The 27,357-nt window shown below is 42.9% G+C and overlaps 1 protein-coding gene across 1 annotated transcript; it reads right to left on the bottom strand.

Moving 5' to 3' along the window:
- Positions 1 to 2,799: 2,799 nt before the first annotated feature.
- MOGAT1 (monoacylglycerol O-acyltransferase 1) lies at positions 2,800 to 26,553 on the bottom strand. Its single transcript, XM_014879575.2, has 6 exons — positions 26,342 to 26,553; positions 16,350 to 16,528; positions 15,762 to 15,963; positions 13,007 to 13,181; positions 9,339 to 9,538; positions 2,800 to 6,435 (listed from the first exon to the last, which is right to left on the bottom strand). The coding sequence occupies exons 1-6, from the start codon at positions 26,433 to 26,435 to the stop codon at positions 6,281 to 6,283; spliced, it is 1,005 nt and encodes a 334-aa protein (XP_014735061.1). The 5' UTR covers positions 26,436 to 26,553; the 3' UTR covers positions 2,800 to 6,280.
- Between the last annotated feature and the right edge of the window lie 804 nt (positions 26,554 to 27,357).

Below are 27,357 nucleotides of genomic sequence, written 5' to 3'. Positions count from 1 at the left end.
GAGAGATTAAAAGATTAAACATTTCTTTCACAGATTTTTTTTTTTCTTTCTGTTGAAGATCAAAAAGTAGTTACATGTTTCAACAGCTTCAGAGTAGCCACGGTTCTGTTACTTGTTCTCTGCCTTCCTTCCTCCTCCCAGCCTCAGGAATTAAAATGTCATGTTATACAGACATGCGTAGACAGAATTTTTTTCAGGTGAGACAGTGAATCAGAAGAAGCACTGGAGCAGCAATGGTTTCATCAGAGCAGGAACACGCCAGGCCGGGGGCAGAGCCCGCGTTCGGCTCCACAAACAAAGGCGCAGCGATCACCAGCGCCACAGCCCCGCGGGGCAGCAGGAGCAGGAGCCGGGGGATGGATTCACCCATTTCCTCCGCCCGCATCCCGCCCGCCTCCCCTTCCTGCTCGGGGAAACAGGGACGCACTGTGAAGCCACGCACTGTAGGGGACGGCTTCGTCCCTCCGCGTCAGCGTGAGCAAGCACGTGCCTAAATCCTGAACCCAGCGACGCGAGTTCCAGAGCATCGCACCCTCTCCCGTCTGGCCGCTCTCCATCCCAGCCCCGAGCCCCAGCCCCAGGCCCGGCCCCACGCGGCTGAGGGCGGCCCCAGCCCTCCCCTCAGCGGGCCTGCGGCGCCACCTGGCGGACACCGAGCTCCCTGCGCCCGCCCCGCGCAGCTCCGCCCCTGCCCACCGCGCATCTCGGCCCCGCCCCGCGCAGCTCCGCCCCTGCCCACCGCGCATCTCGGCCTCGCCCCGCGCAGCTCCGCCCCGCCCCGCGCAGCTCGGCCCCGCCCCGCGCAGCTCGGCCCCGCCCCGCGCAGCTCGGCCCCGCCCCGCGCAGCCCAGCGTTCCCTGCGTTTTTGAAACTTTAAAAGCCAGCGCTGTGTCACTTACCAGAAGCAGCACTGAAATGAGAAATAACATAAATTTTAGCAATAAATCTGTCACCTGGCTTCTTTTTTAACGTGGACCTCAGTGCGTTTTCAAGCACGTACATATCCATATTATTACTTGTAAGACTCAGTCCTAAGCAATTTCCATTGGGAAACGCTCTCATTCACCTCTCTAGAGGACACTCTGTTCTGTAAACAGGGAGAATGCCAGATTTCCAGGTAACACACCTCTTCCATAGGATTAAATACTGCTTGCTGACTGCAGAAGGGAAAGGTGAGCCCACTGTTCATTCATGTTAGCCCATAACAGCTCACAGCCAATGTGACAGGCTCTTGGACTGTTCCTTACGTTTCATCATAGCCATTCCAAAAACAATGGGGCTCCATTTGTGCCAGTGGGAAATTGAACTGAAAATAAATTGGGCAAGGAGTTGTCAGCTGGCCAACAGTTTTAGTTTGTAACTACTGCCCAAGGTGGAAAAGGATCCAGGCTAGATATCCACCAAATTGGGCAAGAAGTATTTCTTGATCCCAGAATGCTTTAAGGGAGTCTCTTCCTCTTTGCACTGGAAAAGGCTTTTCCCAAGCTTGTGCTATTTGTGAAACTTAATGTTAGGGTATGAAAAGCAATCATAAAGGATATGGTTCCTCACTTATGGTTCTTAGTTATTTTTTTAAATGGATATATTTCTCTGGGTATGACTACATTAAGCAAATCTATCTCCTCTTTTTTCCCCTCTCCTCATCCTTTTCTGCATCCCTATTCTGTCTGTTAAACTGGGATCTGCACTGTAGGCACTGCTCGAGCAGTTCAGCTGACATGGAATTGATACCAACCTTAAGAAACCTCAGCTGACACACCATCTGCATCTCTCACAGCACCCAACTGCCTTCAGAATCCACTACCTGGCTGAGGAGGTCACATCACCTACCTATCACAAGCAATGGTGATGAGGATAAGTGTTGCTGCAGCACCTTGGGAAGCATGAATGTCCAGTTCTTCTCCATTCCTTGTTTTTCTCCATTTCTTGCTTTACAGGTATAACTTGCTTCTTTTTTTGTATTTCAGCAAAACCAGGATGTGATGTTGATCCATTGATGAACCATGACGCATCTCCAATTTACACATGTGCACATACATAATGGGGCTACTTCAAAACAATCCAAGGCCACTTTTAACCCACTTTTCCTCTTTATACTCTTCTGAGATGCAAGGTGGCATCATTCCATAAAAAATGTATTGAGCTACTAACAAAATACAATTAGCCTTTGCCAGTCTTTGGAATTGATACTTGTCACTACAGCTGTGAGTGCTGCATTAAGCTGCCGTACTTGAAAAAAAACAAACAAATAAATCTCACTAAATCTGTCACTGTTGTCAGGTGAGTGGTTTTCCTCTTCCCAACAGAAAAATGTCACTCATTTTTTACTCCAAGCAGCTGTTTAGCTCCCTAGTTCCTAGAGTGAAGCAGAGCCTCTGCACGGCTTTTTCTCTCTAGGGTACTAAGATTTGGACTCCTTCATGCAACTTTTACTTAAAATTCAAACGTTTCTTCAAACTGAAGTTGAATTAAACTCCAAAAGGTGTTATTTCACTAGTTCCTCAGAAGATTGCCCACCCTCCCATGCTCCAGCATGCCTGCTGTGCCCCCTTGGCAGTGACTGAGGGCTGCTGCAGCCCAGCCCTTCCCTGCTGTGGCTCACTTCTTCCTCAGACCCTTTGGAACCCCATTAGGAACCTGGCTTCAGGCTCTCCTCAGGAGACTGCAGCAAGCAATCCACCCAGATTTCTCAGTGTGACATGAGCACAACCAGGCTAATGTGGCCCCTTGAGTTCAGCCAGGACCCTCACCCAACAGCAGCGAATTCCAGTACCTGAGTTCCAGTCAGCACAAGCCCACTTTGGTACAAACCTTTATTATCTCACACCTCCTTGCCACAGCTATCATTGAAACGACTGACATTCATATTTTACAGGTACCATAAAAAGTTATGAAGTGTAAACTGTGCTGTGTAGTTCACAAAGTAAAAATACTCGAGGATTGACTTTCTGTCAATGGATTTTGGCACAGAGGTGTTCACTCACACAGAGGGAACAGGCAGGAACTCCATCCTGAGCGTGTCAGGGAGGCAGTGTTGGCACAGCTGAGGCAGAGCAGCTCCTGCTGATGGATGGCTGCCTTCCCTGGAACTACCTGTGGCATTAAAAGGCACCAAGAGAACACCCCAAGAAGCAGGCCCCAGGCAGTGTGGCATCCCCCCAGGAATGTGATTGCTGCCCAGTTCTTCCAGTTGCAGCTGGGAGAGGGTGTGTCACCATTCCTGCCAGCTCCTTGCTCTTGCTTTGCCCAGCATGAACTGACACTGGAGACACTTACTCCAACAAACAAATGGGCTGGCTCCTTGTGCCTGCAGCAGTGCTGGGATTGGTGCCTATGGTAGCCAAAATGGGTCTGTGGCTGCCAGGCTCAGGATTGCAGGGCTGCTTTACAGATCCACACACTAACATAGAGGTAAATATTTTACATGACACCATGTCTATCATGTTTAGAGACAGTCCTGGGTACACTAGACAATTGGTTAATAAAAGGTAGTTTGGAAGGACCAACATAACATGCAGTGGTAACTGAGCAACAATGACTATTTGAGTTGTTTGGAGATTTTGTTGGTTTGTTATTTTTTTTGTTGGGTTTTTTAGTTTTTGGGTTTTTTACCATCTCCATTGTTACAAAGCAATGACAACATCAGTAGCCAGAGCAACACAATCCCTACTTGTCCTACCTGAGCCAGTTAGAGATGGTACAAAGAGCTCACAGATAATTTTCTCATGGAATTCAGAGGAAAGCCTGTTTATAGGGTACCCTTTGGACCAGATACTGTCCCAAAATCAATATTCCCTAGAAGTTTTGATTAATTTAATCAACAAAAAACATTGTTACTTTCCATCCTCAACCTCATGCTAATATTTTTTAATTTACAGCCTGATCTTCTGTATCATTAAGGTAATGGAAAAAGAACAGACAGAATGAGAGGAAATATCTCATTAGAGCAGATGATCTATGAGAGACCAGTCTGACATGGATTTAAAATTCTTCTTTCATGAGTACTCATCATTACTCATCAGGGCAGGCAATAAAGAATCAAATCCAAAGGAAATTTCACATAGCTGGTTAAGAAAAAGCAACTGCTCAAGAATCATCACTTTGTACAATCCTCAGGAGCCTGAGACCTCTTCCCAGGTAACAAACCTGCCATGTCTGACCTCTCCAGACACATGCCCTTTCCAGAGCTGAAACAGTCCTGACCTTAAGCTGGTGTCAAATATGCACAGCCACAGTGATTCCTCTTCTCAAACCCTGCTCCTAAACCCCATTTTTGCTGAATGATGAGCCATCACTCAGTATTTTCCATGCATAGAGACTAGAGATCTCTACCCAGGGAAAGGTGAGCAGAAAGTGAGGAAGCAAGATGTTTACACCACGGTAATCATCAGCGATCAGCAAAGGTGTGGGAAGGGAGGGCAAGCACACAAGGCACCAAGAAAGCTCAGGTAGAGGTGAATTGAGGGCACACTGACAGCAGTCTGTCAGGGAAGAGGGGGTTCTTCAGGCACTGCAAATTCCAGCCCTGGTTCCCAGAATGATTGTGTCACTGTAGAGAAAATGAGAGCACAACTCAGTGTTGGCTCAGTGTTGTTTACATCTGGATGACAAACAGGCACAAGAAGGAAGAGCCCTCGTAAGGAAAACAATTTGTTGCTGGAGGGTTTTTGAAGCACATAAATCTGCTCTGTCTGGCAAATACTTGTTTGGCTTTGGGGCGTTGGTTCAGTTGGAGTTCACTTCATAGAAGTAATTTCCACTCTTGTCTTTAAACACCTTCATCTTCCTGAGATATTTTCTTTCCAGAGCTCTACCTTGTTCTTAAAGCCTCAGCTGTGTTTCTTCTAAGAGCCTCCAGCCCATCAAATACATGAGGTGTCCAGTGCTGCTGTTCCTGGAGCACCTCAGTGCTCAACTGAGCCAACTGAAGATGAGCAGGCTGCCTGACAAGCCCATGCATAACCCGTCAGAGCACCTAACTGATAAAATATTCAGGCACCAAAACAGCTTAAAGCAGAGCAAAGTTTTCACTAACACCAGATCTGCAAAGTCCATAGGCAGACAGAAAGCATGTACAAATAAAAGGATTTATCTCATAAAAATTCAGTAATATATTACAATTCTTTCCATACATACACAATAATCTCCAAGACCTAGGCATTTTCACTGAAAAATAGTTTGGCTAAGATTTTTTCTTTTCTTTTCTGAAGTGGATATCCACATGTAGGATAAACCTTTTCTCAAATTCAGGTACCTGCTTTCTACACAATGCATCCTCCTAACCTGCTGTACCCTAGAGCTATGCTCACACTGCCTTGGCACTGCAGCTGTGTCACCCTGCAGCTCCAGCTTAACACATACTTCCCTACATCTGTGAGTGGGGAAAAAAGGCATTATCAAGAACAATTTCCTTGGTGAAATTTCAGAATTGACTGAACAAATTTGGCTCCCTTTCCTTTTGTGCAAGTGCTTGACATAGGATCATTTTTAATTTGCACAGGATGAAGAGTTCACATGATTCCCTCACTTCTCCTGCCATCTCTTCTGAGGCTGAAACTACCAAAGCTGCTTCATCTTCCAAACTTATGATCCAAAGCACAGATTGTCCAGAAAAGTCACATCATTCAGTGCTTCCCACCACCCAGCACACACATGCACACAAAAATCTCAACACACTGTTCTCCAAACAAAAGGTTTGCTCTGCTCCATGACTTGGACAAATCATTTTTGCCAATATCCTATTCAAGGCTGAAGGCTCCTATTTATTCTTGAATTCTCATGTAAGCTGTTTACAGTAGCCATCTGCTGAAAACATACACCTTCATTCCTGTGGAAGAGCAGCAGGGTTTCTGTCGTTCAGAAAACAACCTGATGTAATGTTTGATAAATGCTGGTAAATCTCTCAACCTCTAATCAAAGACTTCTTGAGTTTATACTTCTGCTACTGATCTCACGCTGTGGCAATTTCCTGTGCTCAAGCTGTGAGCAGGTACCATGGTGGTAAGAACATCTGAGTGGAGTCTCTCACTCGTATTCCTGGCACACATGAACCTGAAAGAACAACTCAAAACAGCACTGGCTTCGAGGCTTACATCTCAATGATCCCTCCCCCCACCGCCCAAGAAAAAGATAAAAATCAATAAATCATCTAATAATCCCTTCTTAAAAGTATTCCTTACATAAGGATAATTACAGGTTGCAAACTATGGATTGCAAGAAAGACATCTTTCAGCAGACACTGTTTCTTCGCATGAAATTCAGAATTACAAATTGTAATTTGCTACTCGAAGATGAGAGATTTATGTGCAGGGATGCCATAATTGCTTTTATGTTCTTCAAATAATTTCTTTAGTTTCTGTAGATACAATGCATGTAGCTGATCAATGTCTTCAGTGGTGGGGTTCAAGTTCTGTTTTACAGGGATGGGGCTTCCCACTGTAAATCAAACACAACAGCATTAGCTTAATTGACATCTCTTTTTAAGCAGAATTGCTGTCTCTTCTATAAGTGCTCCACCACAGCTCCCACCCAGATGGCAGAATCACAGCACCATTTTCTTGGGGCCTGATCGTGCCTTTCACAAGCCTAAGTCCTAGGTCTGGTTTTTCATTTCCTTTTGCTCAAGTTCAGGTAAAATGAATTAAACCTCCCCCCAACATTTCAGTTTGGCAGCAAAAGAGCAAATGAGAAGAGTAATAAGCTCTAACTTGAGGGAGCAGTTTACACTTCAAGATACAATCCTATGTGTTATGTGCTGCCTACAAGTTCAACACAGTATTTTAAAAAATGTACTTTCTCACTCTTCTGTTCTGATCTGAATAGTAAAACTACTCAGTGTGAGGGACATGCTTAAGAGGACAGTGATGCCCTCAACCACACAGTCACATGAACAGGACTGAAGGAAATATTTATCTTCCAATGTATTCAAAATGTGTATCACTGCACTAGGAATATTGTTGGTGACCTCAGCCTAGGGAGGGGTAGCACATAAATCCCCTAAACCCTCTGAGGTGTCTCTGAACCATCCATTGCCCATATATGTCAATGGAACCAAAATGTTCTCCAGGCACTGTGCAAAGCCTGCTACCTGCACCATGGGAGGTGACTCCATGGAATTCCAGCCTTCTCTTCTACAAAGAGCTGTGGCTAGAAAGTGGATTGCTAAGAGAAGCTTCCCATGATCTCAGTCTTTCCTGTGTTGTTCAATCACCAGATTTTCACTGCTGTTTTTGTACTGGAAGCACCAAGATCTTAACAGACCTGACTAGGACTACAGAGGAACTCTAGAAAAACAGAGAGCTAAAAGCACCCTGAGGATTTTTCCAAAGGCACCTGAAAATTCCTTTTAACACATGTTGCCACTTTAGATTGGATGGTGATGACTAAAGGGAAGCCTAGCCAGAACCACAAAGAGCTGAGCCTGCATTTTCCTGCAGTTCCAGCTGCCATCAGCTCTCAGGCCCTGTGTGGTGCTGAAACTCAGACTTTACATGGCTGAGGTGGGAACCCAGCCCTGGATTGAGCAATACCTTAGAGGGGTGTGAAATCAATATAAATACAATACAGGATTTCCAGAGGCAGGACTGGAAACAGTCAACAGCCCCCAAACCCTTCTGCAACAGTCTCTGTTCCCAAGAGTGAAGATTTCTTGTGGAATTGAAAACTACACTCATCTCTCTAATGTTATGTGCAGCTTTAAGGAACTTCCTTAATTTGATAGAGTTGTTTCTACTTCTGAAAAGCAGTTATTAAAAAAAAAAAAAAAGGAAAAACAAAAGTACTTCACTCATCAAGCCTAAAACACTCAAACGTCACAATCTTGGCTTAGCTGAATGGCTCTTGGATCCATGGCTTCTGAACCAGGACTGAAATCAGCCATACCTGGCCACAGTTCATCACCTCAGGTGAGCTCACTGTGCCTCTGCAGCTCACAGGAGCTGAGCCAATGCTTTCAAAGCCATGTTGAGCCACACCAAGAACACCCCACACACTTCCAAGGACACAGGGACATTGTGATAGCTCTCAAACACAGGGAAAGAGACACAGAAGGCAAAGGACCTAGTGAGATCTTACAAGTTCTGTTGCAAGACTCTGGTCTTGCTAATTTGTAGCACCCCTGTGCTTTTGTCATGATGAAGAAATGCCTCAATGAATAAGACATTTTAAGCTTCAGAACAATCCTTTTTTTGAGCCTCCTCCAAAAAACTTGCAGATTATAGATCTCATCCAATACATCTCATTCTAAAACTTTTTGGCTTTAAAATAAGTGAAACTTTTAGCCTGCCTGTGTACAATGTGGGCTTTAAAAATGTAATATTTTCCAAAATATTCAACTGCATGAACTGATAAAACACAGATCTGCTTGAAATGTAACATAAAAAGAGCTATGTTTTTGTCTTAAACATTTTCTATGTTTCATATTATAATCAAACGAACCCCATAAAAAGGGAGGGAGCACCTTCAAAGACCCATGTGGAACACCAGAAAAGCTCAATTTTCTTCAGTTCACTCAGGTCAGAATCTGTCTAAAAATGATTTATCAAAAAATTTACAGACAGACAGCTATTACCTTTGCATGAGATCCAGCATCACCTATTTTGTAAAGGTGTGGTTGTCAATAGCACTAGTAAAACTATTAAATATATGTTCAGTTCCACACTTCAGTGAGAGTAGATGAGCAGTAATGAAAGCTTTTGGGGAAAAACACTCTCCCAAACTGCCTGGCGACGTGGCATGCACACTCACAATTCAACATGACAGGATCTTTCCAAGGCAAAGCCATCTAAGTGGCAGCCTGCCCAAGGGCTGTGGCACCACAATGTGTACACTCCCTTTCCTCCTGCATCTCTCCCTCTGTCCTGATGAGAACCATGCAAGCTCCTTCCTGTAGCCCTGCTCCAGAGCTCTGCTGGGCTGACTGTGCATCAGCTGGAACATCCAACTGCTACTTCTCTGCAGAGCTAAGAAATCAAGGTTCTGGGCTTCTCACAAAACAACTGCAGCATCCAGAACCCACAGCAACAGGTGCAGAGCTGTGGCAGCCCTCTCATAAAAACTGGACAACTCTTGGATTTCTTTATGGATTGCTAAGGATAGAATGAAGAGTAAGATTTGGGCTGGAACAGAAAGGGGAAAGGGAGAAAAGAATTGCCCCCTTTAATTGGGAAGGACAGTAAACTTCACATACTTGTTTTAGATGCACAGTAATAAATTATGTTAGATTTATAAATTTACAGATATTAGCAGCATACTAATGTTTAGATGTTTAATATTTAGGTGTAAATGTTTAGAATTTCTAAACATTTTCAAACACACTAGAAAAGATGCAGAGAACTTACCAACTGTATTAATAGGTTGCCTGTAAGGTATTAAGCCAAAACTGTATTGGAATACTCCTCTAGCATGAAATAGTGGTAAAGCAAAGCCCATTATCTTTTGTAACTTCTCCTGTACATTCCTGAGCCATGAACCTTTGGGGTTTGCAACTTGCTTGAATAGTTCATTTTCACCAAAGGAAAACACCGGGACCAGATGAGCCCTGTAAAACAAAGAAGACACTGAGAATTCTACATCAGCCTGCACTTGCACTGCACTTCACATTAGCAGCATGGAAACAGTTTCACAACAACCAGCGCAGAGAGTTTCAGCAGCTTTGGATTTCATCAGCAACAGGCATTCAACTCTTCTCATGTGCAGCAGCTTTTTGGATGCCTTGGCTGATTGGTGTTTATTAAAAAAATAAAGTGATTGGCACACAACTAGCAACTCGCTTTTGGCAGTATTTAGTTGGTCAGTACCTATTGAAATTTGTGACTGTTTGGAATTATGAAAATGAGTAATTGCATATATCATAAGTATGTCTTTATCCACCACTATTTCAGCAAGTCCACTCGTGTTCCACTACATTTTTTCTCTTGGCAAGAAAAGGAGCCTCATTGCTAACCTTATAATGCTCCCAGCTGGGTGGCATCAAAAACAGATCTTGGCTTTCCCTTGTCTTTTGACCAGAGTAATGCGTGCCCTTGATTTCAGCACAAAAACCATGACAAAAACCAGACATCCTCACAGACATGACTTCAATGCCAAATTCCTCCTCTGCTGCCCAATTCCCAGTGAAACCCTGCTTCCTCTGGACTTCTTTGAAAACAGTAGCCTTAATCCATTATTACTAGAGGTCACATCTTACCCACAGAAATTATATGAACCCACTTTGGCTCTTGCACAGCCTAATGAATTTTCATTCAGTTCATTAACTGGCCTGGGAAGAAAGGCACTGACTAGTTCCTGGATAAACTACTTGAGTGGATAGAGTCAGTGCAGCTGTCTCCAGCAGGTAAACCCATCATTGTATTTAAAATCTTGGCTGCAGTATGGTTTTTGATTAATGCTTAGTTTCATTAAGTATTCTACAGAGTTTAGAGAAGAAAAAGCAGGGTAATCCTAAGCAGTCTCTGAAGGATTCAGGGTTGTTTTTTAGTTTCTGTATCTTAGCTCTATTCTGCCCCCACTACCTTTGAGAAAAACCTTACTGTAAAATAGCAGTATTGCTAGAACATTGTCAGAATTAATTTCTGCAGAGCTGTGAATGCTTGAGGAGGATGCACTGAGGACAGAGCTGGCTGGAAAGCACTGTGGACAGTCAGAATCCACCTGCACAGTAAAAAATAACTGCTCCAACAGCTTCTTTAGCCTGGAGACTCACACAGACTATCATTCTCACATACTATTCTGACTAGTGTCTGCTCAAAGGTTCTTTCTCCAGAGGGTTTATTGCCCTGCCAGCTGTAAAAGAAATATCATAAAGCCTGGTACTTACTGTGGCTGTGTAAACGCTCCACTTTTTACTACAACACTAAGACAAACAGGAACATCTTGTGGTGCAATAGCTGTGGTGCCCTGACACTGTGGGATTTGTTTTAATCTAGTGAAGGCTTTTGCAAGATGCTATGTAGGAGGCTGAGACAGAGAAATAAGTAACTTATGATTGTGAAATTAAAGATAAGTTATCTGATTCATCATTTGTTTTGTGTCTTTAGGATTTCTTCACTTCATAGCAGGTATTTGTACTACCTTGGACCAAGATGTCCTTTGCAGAAGTGCAGAGGACTTTTGCTGACATATTCAGGCCACATTTGACAAGCTCCTAGCTGAGGAACATGGCTTCTCTGTGCTGGCAGCACAGGAGCCAGGGCCAGAGAGAACAACCCTCTGCCTTGCCCCTTTCTTCCTGTGTTGGTATTTGCTGCTGGAAATGATGAGCACCAGGAATGTGTGCAGGCACTGGTGGCAGATGGGTCTTCTCATCTGCATCCCACAAGCCTCCCTTGCCCTTTCATTTCCACTTGAGTTGGAAACTTTCTTCCCATTTTGTTAATTGTTAAAAACAATTGTTAAAAACAAAGACATGAAAACCAGAAGCAATTACTGGATGCTGGCTCTTTAGGCAAGAGCTCTGTTAGGTTTGCATTGTCCCACAGCTGTGCTGGACAAGTGAGAAGTCAGAATTTCTATGCTTCACACAAAAGCAGGTTTTTGTGCTGCTCTTGGTAGGAATGACTTGGAGCCTGCTGGTTACAGTGACCATGTAGTTGTAGCCCTTGGCCACTCAGGCAGAGATGGGCACTGCCACCCAGAGGAGGGCTCTGGACAGCCATGACCCTTTCAGAAAGACGAGAACCATCACTGGAGTCTAAGTAAGTGAAGGGGTAAAGGGGCCATTCTGGTGTTTTGTAAGTGTCCCACTCATGCTGTTAGGTGTTGGAGATACTTTTGAAATCAATGTCATGAGAGGCACAGGTGTATCTGATTTCTCAATCCAAACCAGTTTAGATGAGAGATAATCACCACCAACCTTTGTGATATGACAGACCAGACATCTATCAACATACTCAGGAAAAAAAAAGTACCTAAATATTTTACCAATCTTTATGGTTAAAACAGATAAAAGCTAGTGAGTGTTGAGGATCCCACTGAATTTATCAACAGTTGAGCAAAAATTGAGTGAAGACTCATTTAGGGAGTAAACTACCAATTCAAATACACAAGAATTTTTTCTGGGTACAAATTAGACTAAAATGTTACATTTTATTAGCAAACAAATTCTTTATGAGAATCCTAGTGATATGTATAAGAAATACCCTTGGAATTTTGGCACAGAACAGTTTCTAGTTTTTTGCACTCTGTGTAAAAGCAGAGAGCTCCTCAGAGACCACCTTTTCTCCAGTTAATAGCTTAAAAAGCTCTTACAGATTTCTCAAGACTAGTATTTTTTCTCATTGCTTCACGTGTCAATGTATAATCCTGGGAGCTGTTCAGAAAGTGTAGCTGGAACAGATCATTGGTTTCAATTTTTCTAATATACAAACCACCTAGACCAGTCCAGAACAAACACAGTATCTTACACGGTGTAAATCACTCAAAAGATATTGATACCATCTCTGCTTAATTACACACTGATGGCTGCTTGATAGTTAAAAGTTATCTAGTTTTTCTTGAGATTTTCACCAAAAATTCCCAGGAATTTACTTTCACAAACAGCAATCTTCGAAAGAAAATCTTTAGAATAATAGCGAAAACAAATCTTCCTACACCATAATTTTCAGTGATTTAATGAAACAGGGCCTGGCTATCCAATTTGTTTGTTTGTTTGCTTAAAATGATAAGAAAATTCTACCTTAATGTATCTTCAATTTACAGAACAGAAAGCAGAATGTTTGCCCTGCTTAGCAAAACCAGCCAAGATTTACTAATATTGTTTGATAATTCTTACTCTTTGCTAGTGCAAGAAACAACCGAAATAAAACAAAATATGCTAATAACACCTACTGTAACAAATTATGAAAGTCAAGTTTTCAACTCCCAGATTGGATCTAGGTGAACAGACTGGCTCCTGTAAATCTGCATGTTCTTAGACACTTAGACTCTTTTCAAATTCTCTAATTTTATCTAATATGAACTATATTTATGAATCAATCTGCATTCAAAGCATGCTGCATGGAAGACCTACCCATGTTTCAGGGCCATTTTAATAAAGCCCTTCCTGTTGAGGATGTTCAAGGTCAGACTTCCAGGATGTGCATTCAGAGATTCCTCTGCTCCTCCGATCACAATGACGGATGCATGGCCACCTCCTTTATTGCTCAGCACGTGTGAGACACTTTCCTTGGATGCAGAAACCATTCCTTCAGGAGGAAACATTTTAAGAGTGACCACTGAATCTTCATGTACAAGTACAGTGGAATTTAAGGATATTTTTAAATATATAAATGATGTTTCAAAATTGTAGCAGCACAGAACAGATTTCAAAGGTTTAGGCTCAATCTTCTCACTGCAACAGATTTGGTTTTGGGCATGTGCTTTGACTTTATACTGATGAGTTAAATGCTATTGCCTATTGCAAGAGTTTTGAGTTCTTCAGGGTGTGCTCTTCTGGCAACTTAACTCCCCTTCAGAGAGACTCTGTGTCCAAGAACAGAGGAGGTGTATGGCAGCAGATTCTGCTGAGAGGCAGCAGCTAAAGCTGTACAGCAGGTGCATATAAAGACAGGCACAGAGGAGTCAACAGAAGGTATAGAGGACTTGTTAACTCAAACTTGGAGCTACAGTGCCAAGCAGACACCTCCATCCTATCCAAAGCTATAAAGTAGCAGCTCCATCTAAGGCAATAGCATGACAGAGTTAGAAGAAGGGAAGACTCAATTCTACCATTCCTCACAACTGCACCAGCTCATTCTCTAGTACAAAGGCCCAGGCACTCATCAATATTTAGGCTAAAATAGCAAATTATATGAAGCTTTTCTGCTGATCCAGACACTTCTAAACAGAAGCATACTGCTGTACAAGACTTTATCATTTCCTTAGGTCTTGCTCTGGACTTCGTGCTTTGAAAAATCCTTTTTCCAACAGATATGCACCTAATCTTTCAAAGGTTCTTTTTCCTTCTTGCCCTAAGTTTTATTTCAAAGGCTTATAGTGGTCCCATTTACCCAGAAGCTACGTTTAATTACACTGTGTTGAATTAATATAATCTAAGTGACAATTTAGAGATCAAGTCTAGTTTATGTTGTTGGTTTTACAGAGCTGGTATCAAAATGCTCTTTTGGACGTCCTGCTCCCTACCTGGTCTTTTTTCCAATAGAGACATTACAATGTGGATCATAAAAATTTTGTAAGAGAGGGAAGATGACTGTGATCTACTTTTGAGAGCCGGCCACCAAGAGGAATAGCTTGCAACTGGAGCAAGTCCAGACCTCAGTAAAAAGCTACATCCATTTGCCACATATGCCTTCACAGTCACTGTTACTCTGAAAATGCCGCTGACCTGGGACTCACAAATAATTCAAGTGATTCTCATTCATGTCACCATGCACTTTCCCTGGAAAGGAAAGCAGGAGCTGCTGCCTTTCCCCAGGACAAACGTGTCTGCTGCTGAAGCTGAGCTGTCAGCCTGCACACAGGGCACTGCTCTGTGCTCACACCACAGCCCAGGAGTGCCACAGCTGCACTGCCACAGGCAACAACTGCAGCTGGGAGACAGGCAGGAAAACACTGGGACACGAGACATTGTGCCAGGAGCATGGCTTTCAGGACATGGAAGGTTTTGCAAGTGTTTTATGATTTGACTGGTGACCTGTATTGCACCAAAGGTCCCATCTCATCTATCAGCTGCATACCTGTGAAAACTGAGCTCCAATGCTGGCTGTTCTTTAGTGTGCTTTTTACTGCAGTTATTTCTCATTCTGCAGGTAAATATTTGTTCCCATGGGTCAAGATGCCAAAAACATGTAAATCTGACTTCCAGACAGTATTTAAAATTGCAACGTTCTACCCCTGCCAAGCCCTCACTTAGCAAGTCTTAAAGAACACCCTCAGAAATTACATTTACATGGAAAGGCATTCTCTGATATGTTGAAGAATACATAGATAAATAATCCTGATATTAATCTGGGCAACATCCTAGGCATGTTTCTGTGGATGGAGCAGTGGAACAGCTTCTCTGAGATCACAAGGTCTGTGTTGCAGTCATGAATAAGGTTAGATCTCTGTCTCCTGACCTTAGTCTCGTGCATCAGAACATGCTTAAATGCTATAGTTGAGTGAATTAAAGTAAAATAACTCCTGTATTAAACCACTGGGGGGGAGCACTAGTTCTTATTTCATTCTTCTCATTTTTCTGTTTTCCTAACTTGATTGCTTGTTATTTTTATTTTTTATTACTGTAGTACCAGTCATTAATTACTGACAAATGCTTCTCAGAACAGAGAAAAAAGGTCACTCTCTTTAGTGTTTACATCTCAATTAAAATTACATAAATTTGCAACATGGGACTTCAATCAGGAGCAGGTAATTAAGTTCTGAGTATAAAGATATTTGTAATGTATAAGATTAAGCCCTTCAAGTAAGAGATTAGCCTGAATTTGTTTTACAAATGCCTTCTAATGACTAAAAAAAATTACAAATTATTATGCCCTTCTCTTCCTGTATATAATGGGTACTCAGGACTGCTCTCTAATAGTTCAAAGGAAAATCAGCAATTTCTTTTCAGAAAGAAAAAACAACTCAGTGATATAGTTTACAAAACTATTAATAAAACCTTCCAAATTTTTTTTCCACAACAGTTCATCATAAAATAGAGGTTAAATTTAGCACCAACACTGATTTTTCTGATATTACTTACCATATGTAAGTAGAGTAATAGACTCTACATTTGTAACAGAAGCTAAAATACGGAGCAACAGCTGAGACATTCTGCTTTTACCTACCAGCACTCATTATGTATTCTCTGAAGAAGGGACAGCCAAACCAGATGGGCATGATATGAAGATATGGAGTAAGCCCAGGAAATAAATTTTTGAAAGGAGGATCGGTGCAAAAGTTTCCAAAGGCTCCAGCTACCAGGACCCCATGAGGGTGAAAGCCAAGTAAGTAGTTGTGATTTGGGTTCAGTTCTGAAGTTTTTATAAGCTGAAAAATAGAGTCAGTGGTGGGCATTATAATATTTACCTCAAAAACAACAGCTATGGAGATTGCACATTGACAGGATATAGAAGCAATGACAAGGGATTTCCTTCTGAGCACTTAAAACTACTGTCCTGCTTTACAGATAAACAAAGCTTAAATAGACGTGTCAGGATACCATGTCTAGCATTTACTGTGCTGAAGTGCTATGTTGTCACCCAACAGTCCAACTAGAAAACCAGGCTTTTGTCATTGAATCTCAGATTTTCCAAGTTTTAAAAAGGAATTAAGTTCACCCTGGAGTGAGTACTAGAATTTTAGCAAAGATGGGTCATAGATGTTTGCCCATGCTTATGGCTATTCAAGCTGTTTGTGAGAAACCTTTTACCCACATGAATGGGGAAGTATTCCCTGAAGTACTTCCAGACAGTCCAGCCTCTGACCCACTGGGACCGTCTGCCCCCAGCACATGGTGTTTCCCAGTCCAGGTAGAGCCACAGCAGGTACAGAACAGCAAGGAACCAGAACTTGCCCAGGATCAGGATCACGAAGAATCCACAGCAAAACTCTGCTACAATAGACAAAAAGTGAAAGCATAGCAAGCATTAATCACACCTGTGTCCTTTTAACACTCTGAATGCCCAGCCCTGATATGTTTTTACAGATTTACTCAAAATGCACACAAATTGAACTCAGCTTATTCCACATTGTGTTGTTACAGTGAGGGTGAAACATCACAAGGGTGATCACCTCCGTCTATTATTTCTCCCTCTACTGCACAACTAGATGTTTGGTAGAGAGCATCTGGTTTACCTAAGGCAAAATAAAAGGAGACAGCAAGAGCTAACAAGGATGTAATGGTTCAGGGAGTGACAGGAAAGCTGGGGAAGGAAAGAAGGGAAAGGAAGTCATAGCAACATCTCTTTTTTAATTCTAGGGGTGTTGGGCAATGGTTTTCTATTTTCTTTCTCAGGTTCTCTACCTATAATATGGGGGTGGTAGTTCTACTCCCAGCCAAAAGTGCTGTCACTGGCCAAGGAGATGTACTAGACAAAATCAAAACATGAGGAGGTTCCACTACAGCCATCAAACATGTCAGTCAAAGGCGAAGTTCAGTGCTGCTAGGGGAAAACAGCAGCAGGTAAGTCCTGATACTTTTAAATCTAATTAAGTAAGAATTGTAACATCCTGCTACAATAGTGATACATAAGAATTGCATTGTACACAATTCAAAGAGCAAGAAAAAGTTGTTTGGTTAAATGTAATGTGTTACTTGGGGCTCAACCTTGAGATAATTACCCAGGGAAATCCTATGGAAACTTTAAATTTGTAGAACTTGCAGAATTTTAGTCTTGCAGCATGTTGAACAGCCCTGGGCTGAGATGTCTGAGGAGTAGGAGCTGCCCTGTGGTACCCCTGCAGAAGCCTGCTTGCTCTGCCACCTCCTGAACAAACCCCGTCACGCTCAGGAATCAGATGCTGAAGTCCAGGTTGCTCGGGAGTCAGGGCTTTAGCACCATAAATATACACAATAGCAAGTAAAACAGAGCCTAGTTCTCACTGGAAGACTCAATGGGCAGAGTTGCAGGAACCCAGCATTTTTCAGAGATATTTTACAATGCAGAAGCAGTCTTTTATATCTCACAATTGACTGGCTTTCATGAGGGCATTATCCTGTGATGCCCTAGAAGCTACCCCAGTGAAACATACTGAGCTAAAGAAACAGCAGAAGCACTTGAGCCAATAATTTGGCTCACACAATGCAAAATATCACCAGAACTGAAAACTTCAGAATAAGCAGATGAACGAAGAGTAAAACCCCTTCCTCTTGGTTCAGATCATCTTCATATTACTTGGGTGTTGAAAAGTCAGCAGATTCCCTGAACTATGCAGGTTTTGAGATGAGATCTCAACTTGGTCTACAGGCAGACTTGCATTTCCTCCAATCTGAATGTTTACTTTTTCAGATCTTCAACCAGCTTGTTCCTGTGCCTAGTCTGACTGTGCCTTCAGAATAGAATTGGATATCTTGTCTTCAGGGGAATGAACATGCACACTCCCAGCGGGAATATGAGCAGAAAAATAAGGAATTACATTTGCTCTGAGGAAGGGAGAAGGAAATGACCATAAACAAAAGCAGGAGCAGGATAAAACCTACCATTTTCAAGCATACTCCATTCTTCAATACAGAAGCTCACTGCTTCCTCCTCAAGCAAGCAACCCCAGTCTTGCCCAGAAAAGCACTTGAGTAAGAGCTCTTGAAAAACACAACAGCTAACTGAAGCCCACAGACCCCCAAAATCAACGTGGTAAATTCACAAGAACTGAAACAAGTTCTAAGGAACATCTTTAATGCAGGACAAGTAACATGGGTGAAATATGACACTCAATTTCACAGGAAATCCTACATTAGCATTACTCCAAAATAGGGCACAGAAATCTATTGAGAAAAAGGCATTACCTGTTCCTTGACAAAGAGATCCTGAAGCTAAAGAAATTTCTAAGAATGCTAATCTGGACAGGATGTCAAGGTTCTTGGTTTAATGAGAAGTTTTTTCTAGCTGCTATAAATCAATTAATTTGTTATGCAATAAATAGTAAGTATTTATATTTCCTACCCTTCCTTTCAGAAGCACTTTCAGCTTAACACAGAATCAATCACATGGCTTTTTTAACACAGAATCACATGGCTTTTTACCATCAGTTTGCTAGCAAACAGCTGAAAAGTGCTTTGTAGCCAAGCATCTTTGCTGTGAGAGCTAATTACATCAGCAGTAAGCAGGCCCAGATAGATGTACTTAATCCTATGCAGACAAACATACACCAGATCAACAAGCTGCTGCTTTGCTTTGGCTAGGACACATTCCTGAGTGCACTGCGAGGTATGGGCAGGTAAGTATGCTGTTAGCACTTCCTAAGGGGAGCTCAGCATCTTCTAGGACAAAGTTGATTACTACATTCCCAGTGAGACATGTGAGGCAAATTCCTTTTACCATACCTCCTCATTATTTCAACAAATTAGCAGCCTGCAAGATGGCTAAACACTGATGACTCAAAAACAATAAGCCTATAAACACAAACGTGATGTTTTCTCCTTCAGACAAGACAGTGAGTAAATAAACAGCAACCATTTTAACTAAATTAATAAACAAATTCCAGGCAAAAGCTGAATAACTTGGGATTTGCTACTCTACTGCATAATTGTGTCCTTGGATGTAGTTCCAGTGTACATTCTAAGTGTAAATTATTTGGTTGAACTTGAATTAGAGCTTTGAAAAATATCTCTGTGATATACAGGATTTTGGGGGTGGGTGAGGGGGCAGGAGAAAATATAAATTAAAAGACAAATCACTGCCATGGAATTCTGAACACTGGGTTTGTGAACTAATGTTGGTGTGTCACTTCTCCTCCATTTCCCATTTAAACACATGGATACTCATATTTTGCAACAAATGGATGAAAACCACTCTGTGTAGTGTTAGCTACCAGCACTGGCAGCCATCCTGCCAATGATGTGTGTATATCGGATTCTTCAACCATTAATCAGCCCCTGAGTTTGCAACTGGGGACACCAAATTTATAAAACAGTTAAACACCAGAGGTAGGAAGCAGGAAAATAGCACAGATTAAATCTGGAAATTGGAAGCTTCAAATGCATTTGAAGTTACAAAGGCATAAAAAATGTTTGATTAGTATCTGTTGTGAAAGCCACCAAATGCAAGATTGTTTGTGGAAGAGAAGGCTCCCATTGTGCTTAGAGCAGCCATGGGCAGCATGCCTGGGCAGTGCAGGGGTGTCCCTGGTGCAGGGGTGTCCCTGGTGCAGGGGTGTCCCTGGCGCAGGGATGCTGGTCTCACCCCAAGCAGCACCACAGGCTCTCTGCACTGTTCCAAAAACCATGCAAAGGAGCTCACTCTGAAACCTCAGGACTGCCCAGCAACTCAGGACAGCTCTGAACTCTGAGCCAGCTCCTGCCACGTCCCACATACAATTAGCAAAGTTTCTCTAAACACATTATGCTGCTCTGCCTTAAATAAGCTGGAGACGTTCAGAGTTCAGCAATTTGAACCTCATCCCACCAAGGAAGCAGTAAAAAAACATCTTTAACCCCCTGGCATCCTAGCAAATACAAAATACACAGGTGGAGAAGTATTAGTAGTACTTGTATTGCTCCTCCCTGGGCTTTATGAGTATGCGTGTGTATCAATACACACAGCAAGGTGAAAAGCTCATTTCTTACATCAGGGGGGAAAAAAAACAAAAGAAAAAAGAAACAAGACATTCTTCAACAACTATGTTGATGTATCTACAAAGTGGTTTTCTCATCCTTAGTTTTCAGAGCAGCAATGTCTCTGAGCTGGGTTGGGAACAGAACTTTGGAGGGAACACAGAAGAATTGTACCATGATTATTTCATCCCTAATGAACATTTGCTCCTCTCTATTATCCCTCAAGCTACAACTGATCCGTTGATTTTGGCATTAGAATAAATTATTTTCCCCATTTATGGGATACTTTCATGCAAAGAAAATGAATTAATTAGCCTTAATTTCTGAAAATACTCTCTAAATTTTTTATCTATCATGAAGAAAATGACAGAAATTCAAATGAAGGAACAGCTACAGCAAATGGACTCCAGTAAAGTAAGACCTGAGACAATAGGCCACACCTGAGAATAGGCAGGCTGCCAAGGCAACAGTAAGCAAGCTCATGCCTCTGCACAGTATTGCTCTGCAGCTTTTATATAGGAAGCCTCTTTAAAAAAAAATGAGACATAATGTTTGTATTGTCCTGTTTAAAGCCCACTACTCTGTGCAATTCTGTCAATGTACAGTTTTCCACCAATAACACAGGAACCCACTGACACTTTTTATCCATGGTAGATAACTAACTCCACTTGAAAACTGTTGGCATCCCCAGGAATTTGGTAGACATGTCCAGAACTGAGGTGGTTGGGCAACCAGCATTTATTGGGTATGGATCAGCCTCCTGTGAGGTTATTGGTTACAAATGGGAGCCACAAACATATCTGAGCATTCCTACAAGGAAGCTCTATCTTAACAGTGCTGTGATAGCAAACACAAATCCTCAGATGCCAAGCTTTAGAGGCCTGATTATGCTGAAATTTGGTTCCAAGTTCCCAAGACCTTCCACTGGCAAATACTGATAACTAGAGATACAGAGCATTACACACAACTGACTTGGAGGTAGAGTGGTCTGGATACCATAAATCCCCAAGTTACTAATTGCCATATCCCAAGACAGCATGCCAAATTTAGTCTACATATTTCCCATTTCTTTTCTTTCTTCTTAGGCATTCACTGTCACTTACGTTCACATCAAGGTTGTCAAGCTAGGGTCTCTGGCCTGACACAGCAGAGCCATTGTTTCTTACTATTTTTGAGAGATTTAAACAAATAGACACATGGTTAAATTCCCTCTCTAATATGTAGCTAACTGAGGCAGCATTCCTAGAAATACTAGTCAGTAAGTACCCTGTTATTCTCTGTGATCACACTTCAGTCCTACCCATAGGCCACCAATAAACTTCACAGATAGATGAGTACAGAGTGACAAAAACAAGTAGCAACACCAGCCAGCTTGTTAGGAAAGGCTGGTGGAGCTTAGCTGAGTTTTTTTAAGCCTCAAAAGAGTTCTTTTTTAAAAAGACTTTGAGGAAGAAAAAACCTATATTAGTTATCCAGCTATAGCTGATTAATTAAATCAGCACTAGATAACAAACCATCATGGTATGTTTGCAGAAAAGGCTAATATTTGCTTTAGCATGTTACACTGACACCTTTCTCAACACAGAAATCACTTATTATTCCAGCAGCAATCTCTCACTCTGGCAACTGTTTCATAATTTCTATTCTTTCGGGGAATACAGATCCACAACTCAAAACTGTCTCCAGCAAGTTCAATTAACAGACTGCTTCATCCTACATGCACAGAAGTTTAATCACTAGTGAACAGGATGTAGTTTAATATGTCTCCAGCATATTATTTTGTGGTTTTGTGCATATTAAAGTGTACCTTATATTATATACTAATTTTGCATTATTAAGGGTTTTGCAAATAAATACAGGGGTGCCTGCACAACAATCGCTTCCTAAATCCTCAGTGACGGATCAGGGACACTGCTGGGCCCCAAAAGTGGACCTTAGAAGATGCACCATTCTCCCCTACCATCACCTTTTCTCAGAGAAATACCCTGGTATCCCTGCTGCAGAGCTAAAACTCTCATTTCCTTCTCTCATTGTCTGGCCCAAGACACCACCACCCTAACCAAGTTACTCGGTTTTGCATTTGATTTTGTACATGCTCAAACTCCACCGTCCATTTTCACATCAGGGGCACACAAGTTAGCAGGAGCACATAACTCACCAACTCACCTTCTAACTTTACTTTCTCCAAAAATGCTGTCATTTGATTTTGTACGTTAGAGAGAAAGGAAAACAAAAGGCTAAAGCACTGGGAAAGCAGCATGTCAACAAAATCAGACTGATTTTTCTTTGTTTTAATGGTTTTGCCTTCAAATGAACCCTTTGATCTACCTCCTACCTGGGTGCTACTCACCTCCTGATACAAACTGAACCTCTCTGACAGATGTGCAGTACTGAGGCACACAGCTCACACACACCAAGGATAAATGCCCAACTGCTGCGTGAGAAACAGAAAACCTACACCTGTTCCCAATAGAAGGATATCAGACATACTGGTAAATGCAGCAAAATTAATCCAAAGTTCTCTAGAAAAATATTTCCAAGCTTAAAACCAAAGATTTCCTGCAAACACCAGGCACGTCCATTGCATTCATTGACACTGACAAATTCTTTAGTGCACAATGAACCTATGATACAAAAGTGGGGGTTATGTAACCTCTTTGCTTTGTCAGTCCAGCAGCACTTACAGGCGTGGAGATATTATTTCTGCAGGTGACTTTCTGCCTGGGGTTGGGTTGGACAATGGCACAGAGCGATCAAGAGCAGATAGCACACAGCCAGCACACAGCCTCACAGGCAGACCTGTGTGGGTGTTGCACAGGCTCGGAACAGGGCCAGACCTGCCCCAGGACCGTCAGCCCTCGGCCAGGCAAACTAATCTCTAATAACTGCAATCACAGGCATAAAACTACTGTCTGTAAAAATTGTCTGGTTTGGCCTTTTATCCAAAGTAGATACTACCACACTGCAAAACTTCATGTATTTGCTGTTTCAGCAGAAAAACACTAATAGCTTGACATTATGCCTGAAGCTGTTTTGGATTTGTGCTTAATACAGTGAGAAATAGCAGGATTTTAGCATTTGCCAGTTTTCAGTTTTAACAGCTTTAGTTTTCTGGACTCAAGACTGATAATACTTGTTTTTCACAAGACAGAGGCCAAATTAAAACACTTTTCTCTTTCATGGAACTTATACCCAAACTTTTCTGGTCTGCTGCACTTGGAATACATAAGATAGAAAATCACATGGCATTTTCAGCCAACACACGGTGGGAATCTGTTAATGGACATTTCTCTCATCTAACCCAGAAACTCTTACATACACATGCCACTATTACAGAACTTATTTTTGCTTCTGGTGTCATGCCCCTGGATAATGAACAGGCAAATCACTGTTAGAATGAAAACTTGTCTTTTCCCTTTGAGGGTGAACTTTGGCAGCTTGCAACACAGAACAAGGAAGCACAGGAACTTACAGGCAGAATTTTAAAGAGGTTCCTTTTGTATATAATGAAATTCTGTGCACATCTGTACAGCTTTTTTGAGACAGAGGAATGTTTACTCTGCGTACACTGCACAGCAGAAGCAATGGATCTGTAGTCCAGGTTCAGCCTAAGCTGGTACACTGCATGAAGAAGCAGAACTTTGCTTCTACCAAGCTGCTGCTGCTGCTATTTTTTTAGTATTTGTAGACTGATTCACTCTTTCTACAGTTGGGATGAGATTCAGGCTTCAACAACTATTGTATGTCTGTGTTTCAGGCCAGCTCGTGAGCTGCACAAGAGAGCATTTTCAGACACCAATTCCACAGTCTCAGAAAACCATGCAGCATTTCAACAAAGCAAGCCTGGAGAGCAAGGCCTTTTTACATTTTTCAGCCAGGAAGATAAAACCAAGAGTCTTCTATCCAAGTCCCATTGTGAATTCTAAGTTGTAATAGGCTCACATTTCCCTTACAGTTTACTCAGTGTGTGAAATCACTTTTTCACACGTTACTCCCCAGATATGAAGCATATCATTGACCAATTCAGCTTTTGTCATTCAGGGCACTAATTTTCAGAGTTATCTTTCTTCATCTGCTAGTCCTATAGTTCATTTTACTAAGCTATGGCACATTACAACATGCCTAGATGGACAACTTTAGCAGCTAAGCCAGTACCCCATTTATTGACTGCTCTAAACAGAATCCCTCTATCTATATCATGAATCATTAGTTGTCATAGGGCATTATCTGTTCAAGTTTTCACATGCAGATATGTAACACAAGACAATCAAGATGGTGTTTGGCATAAACTAGTTGCAGCCACACACAAACCCCCAAAGAACACCTAAGCCTCCAACCTATTCTGTGATGAACTTATGCAGTATTTCACTTGTCCTGAGGTATCCCCTCATTTGAAATTGATTTGAAAGTGTCACTACTGAATCCAAAGCTTACAAACAATGTCTGTTCAGGAAAAAAAAAAAAAAAAAAGCAAGCTATAAAATCCAGACAATCCGGGGTAGTCCAGAACATCAGAAACCAGCCCATTTCTCACTGCTTTAATTCATTTAGGATTCATCCACCTGAATTTTCCTGAAGCTAAGTGAAACTTTTTTTGGCCAGGTCACTGGCTGCCATATCACTCAAAGTGTCTGCCTACGAAATGACAAGGTCACCTTGGTCAGCTCTAAAGATAAACATCCCCCGTGGTGCACAAACAGATAATTATTATTAGAATCAAATTGTTAATCAAGCATTTTTGCAAATCCATTTTTTCATGATCACATAAACTCACTATATTCAACATAACCAGCCATAAGACCATTTCTGAGCTGATTTTCCTTGACATTCCCAGGCAGTGCCAGCTGCAGATGACAGCTCCCTACTTTGCCTGCTAAACTACAGAGAGGATTTTCTGCATCCCAATCATTTCTAGTAAGCACAGGAAGATGTGGTTTTCTGCAGCAGTATTGCTACATTATGGTGGGAAAAAAAAAATTTTCTTCCACTGCCCCCGAACTTCCAGTGCTTATGAGACCGAAATAACGGCTCATGCCAAGACTTAATTCAATAAGAGAAAAATAAAAGTACAGCCTACGTACAATGTAGCCAGAGACATAAACTGTTTATCATTTAACTACATATAATTTAGAGGTAACAGAACATCTGCTGATTAATCTGTGAAGATGCTTCATACCTTCCATGTCTTTATATCCATATACCCCAAATCTTTCATGTGTGGGCTAACAACCTAAAAAAAGAAGTAATCTGAAAGACATCACACCATCTGAAGGATAATATATTTGCAAGACATAGAAGGAAGATATGTGCACACTCCTTTCCTCTTGTAAATTCTAGAGCATAGATGATCAAGAAGTGTTCCAGCATTTCCAGCACTACACAGGTGGCTCTGTACCTCAGAACAGACTATTCAATAACCACTTCCCAATTTATACAATCCATGGATTTAGTCTCATAAAGTTAAGGCTTATCTTACCTTGTCAAGTGATTAATTTCATCATATTCGAGAATGTGAATACAATTTGCTGCTGTGAATGGGTGTTTAGTGATAGGTGTCTTTTAAGATATTAGGAACATTAATTATAGAGGAATAATCAGTGGAAAAAGATTACCAAGTAGAATTAGCAACACTTTCTTAAAGCCAATGAGGATATTTTTCATACATTTACAGAAGTGTCTGCATTTGAGTCAATTCACTGGCAATGCCCATTAATTTTCATTACCTTGTTAAATGAGAATTTTATTGAACTACAGCATATAAAGTTATTTTACGAAATTACGAATGAAAACAGCATCAGTCATGTACCAGACTTTATGCTCATATTCGATAAAAAAGTTGCTGTCGGAAACCTACTGGGCATCTCAATGAGGAGCCACAGACACTAGCTATTTAGGATCATATTTGAAGAACCCATAGAAAGAAATAGAGCCCCCCAAAAGAGGAAAAGCCATCCAAAGCTTCCAGAGAAGAAAGAAGTGCGATGCTCTTGCCCGCCCGAGGGTCGCCGGGGAGCCGCTCGCCCCCGGCCGCTTCTGCACCCACGTGGAGCCACGGGCTGGCACCGAGCGATGCCCACGGGTAACACTGGTCACGGAAAAAGCCGCTTCTCGCAATTTTCTCTCTGGGGCAGGGGCATGAAGGAGGAAGGTTGTTACCCAGCAGGAGGAAGGAGAAAATCCACTGCAGCACGGCGACTGTCTGAATCCTCCTCTTTAGGGGAATATTGATGGGGGCGAACTCAACCTTCATGATGACGGAGAGCAGCGCAGGAGGCACGGACCTGCCGGCTCCGGCTCAGCTCCAGCCGCCGCACCTGCCCGCTGCGCGCCGCTCTGCCGCGGCCCCGGCCCTGCAGGACGCGCCCCTCCCGCCGCCGGCGCTGCCCACGGCCGCGGGTCCGGCAGGCGGGGACGGGGAGGCGGTGCCGCCCGCCCCGGCCGCGGGAAACCTGATCCCGGAGCACGAGCGGGCACAGCCCGGGCGCGGCTGCAGGGGCCGGCGGCTGCGACGCCCCCTCCTCCCACAGGTGGCCGGCACGGCTTCCGCTGCCCGCTAGCGCTCGGCACAGGGCGGAGGCACCGCGGCTCTGTCGGACCGAGCCCCGCGCCTGCGGATCCAGGTGCGTCCGCACACTCAGCACCTGCGCTGCCCTGGCGGGCCGGGCGGGCTGTTTCCCTCGGAGCGGCCGGAGACCCGGCACGCCAGGGCGTGCTTAAGGCTCTTACCCTTAAAGAGCTTACGGAGCTGACCCAGAACTTAGAGCTCCTGTAGTGTTTGGGGTCAAGCGTTTCGTTTTTAATTAAACCAGCACACGCACAGACTCCTGCCCGCGGCGCTTCGCCCGGGCTGTGCGTGATAGGGACCGTCCAAATAAACTTTGGAGTGAAAAAGAAAACACCCCCCGAAACTTGCACAGCGTTGCCCCAGCTGACCCCCCCCTTCTCCATACGGACCGCGGCACCGCCGGGATTCACCATCCCCGCGGTGACAGGGACAGCGGTGGGACCTGCGGTGCACAAATGGGGACGGGAACGGCGGCAGAGCCGGGATTCACCATCCCCGCGGTGACAGGGACAGCGGTGGGACCTGCGGTGCACAAATGGGGACGGGAACGGCGGCAGAGCCGGGATTCACCATCCCCGCGGTGACAGGGACAGCGGTGGGACCTGCG

Source organism: Sturnus vulgaris, chromosome 10 (genome assembly GCF_052056855.1).
Source record: "Sturnus vulgaris isolate bStuVul1 chromosome 10, bStuVul1.hap1, whole genome shotgun sequence".
NCBI classification, from domain to species: domain Eukaryota; kingdom Metazoa; phylum Chordata; class Aves; order Passeriformes; family Sturnidae; genus Sturnus; species Sturnus vulgaris.
This window is presented reverse-complemented; position numbering and strand designations above follow the sequence as displayed.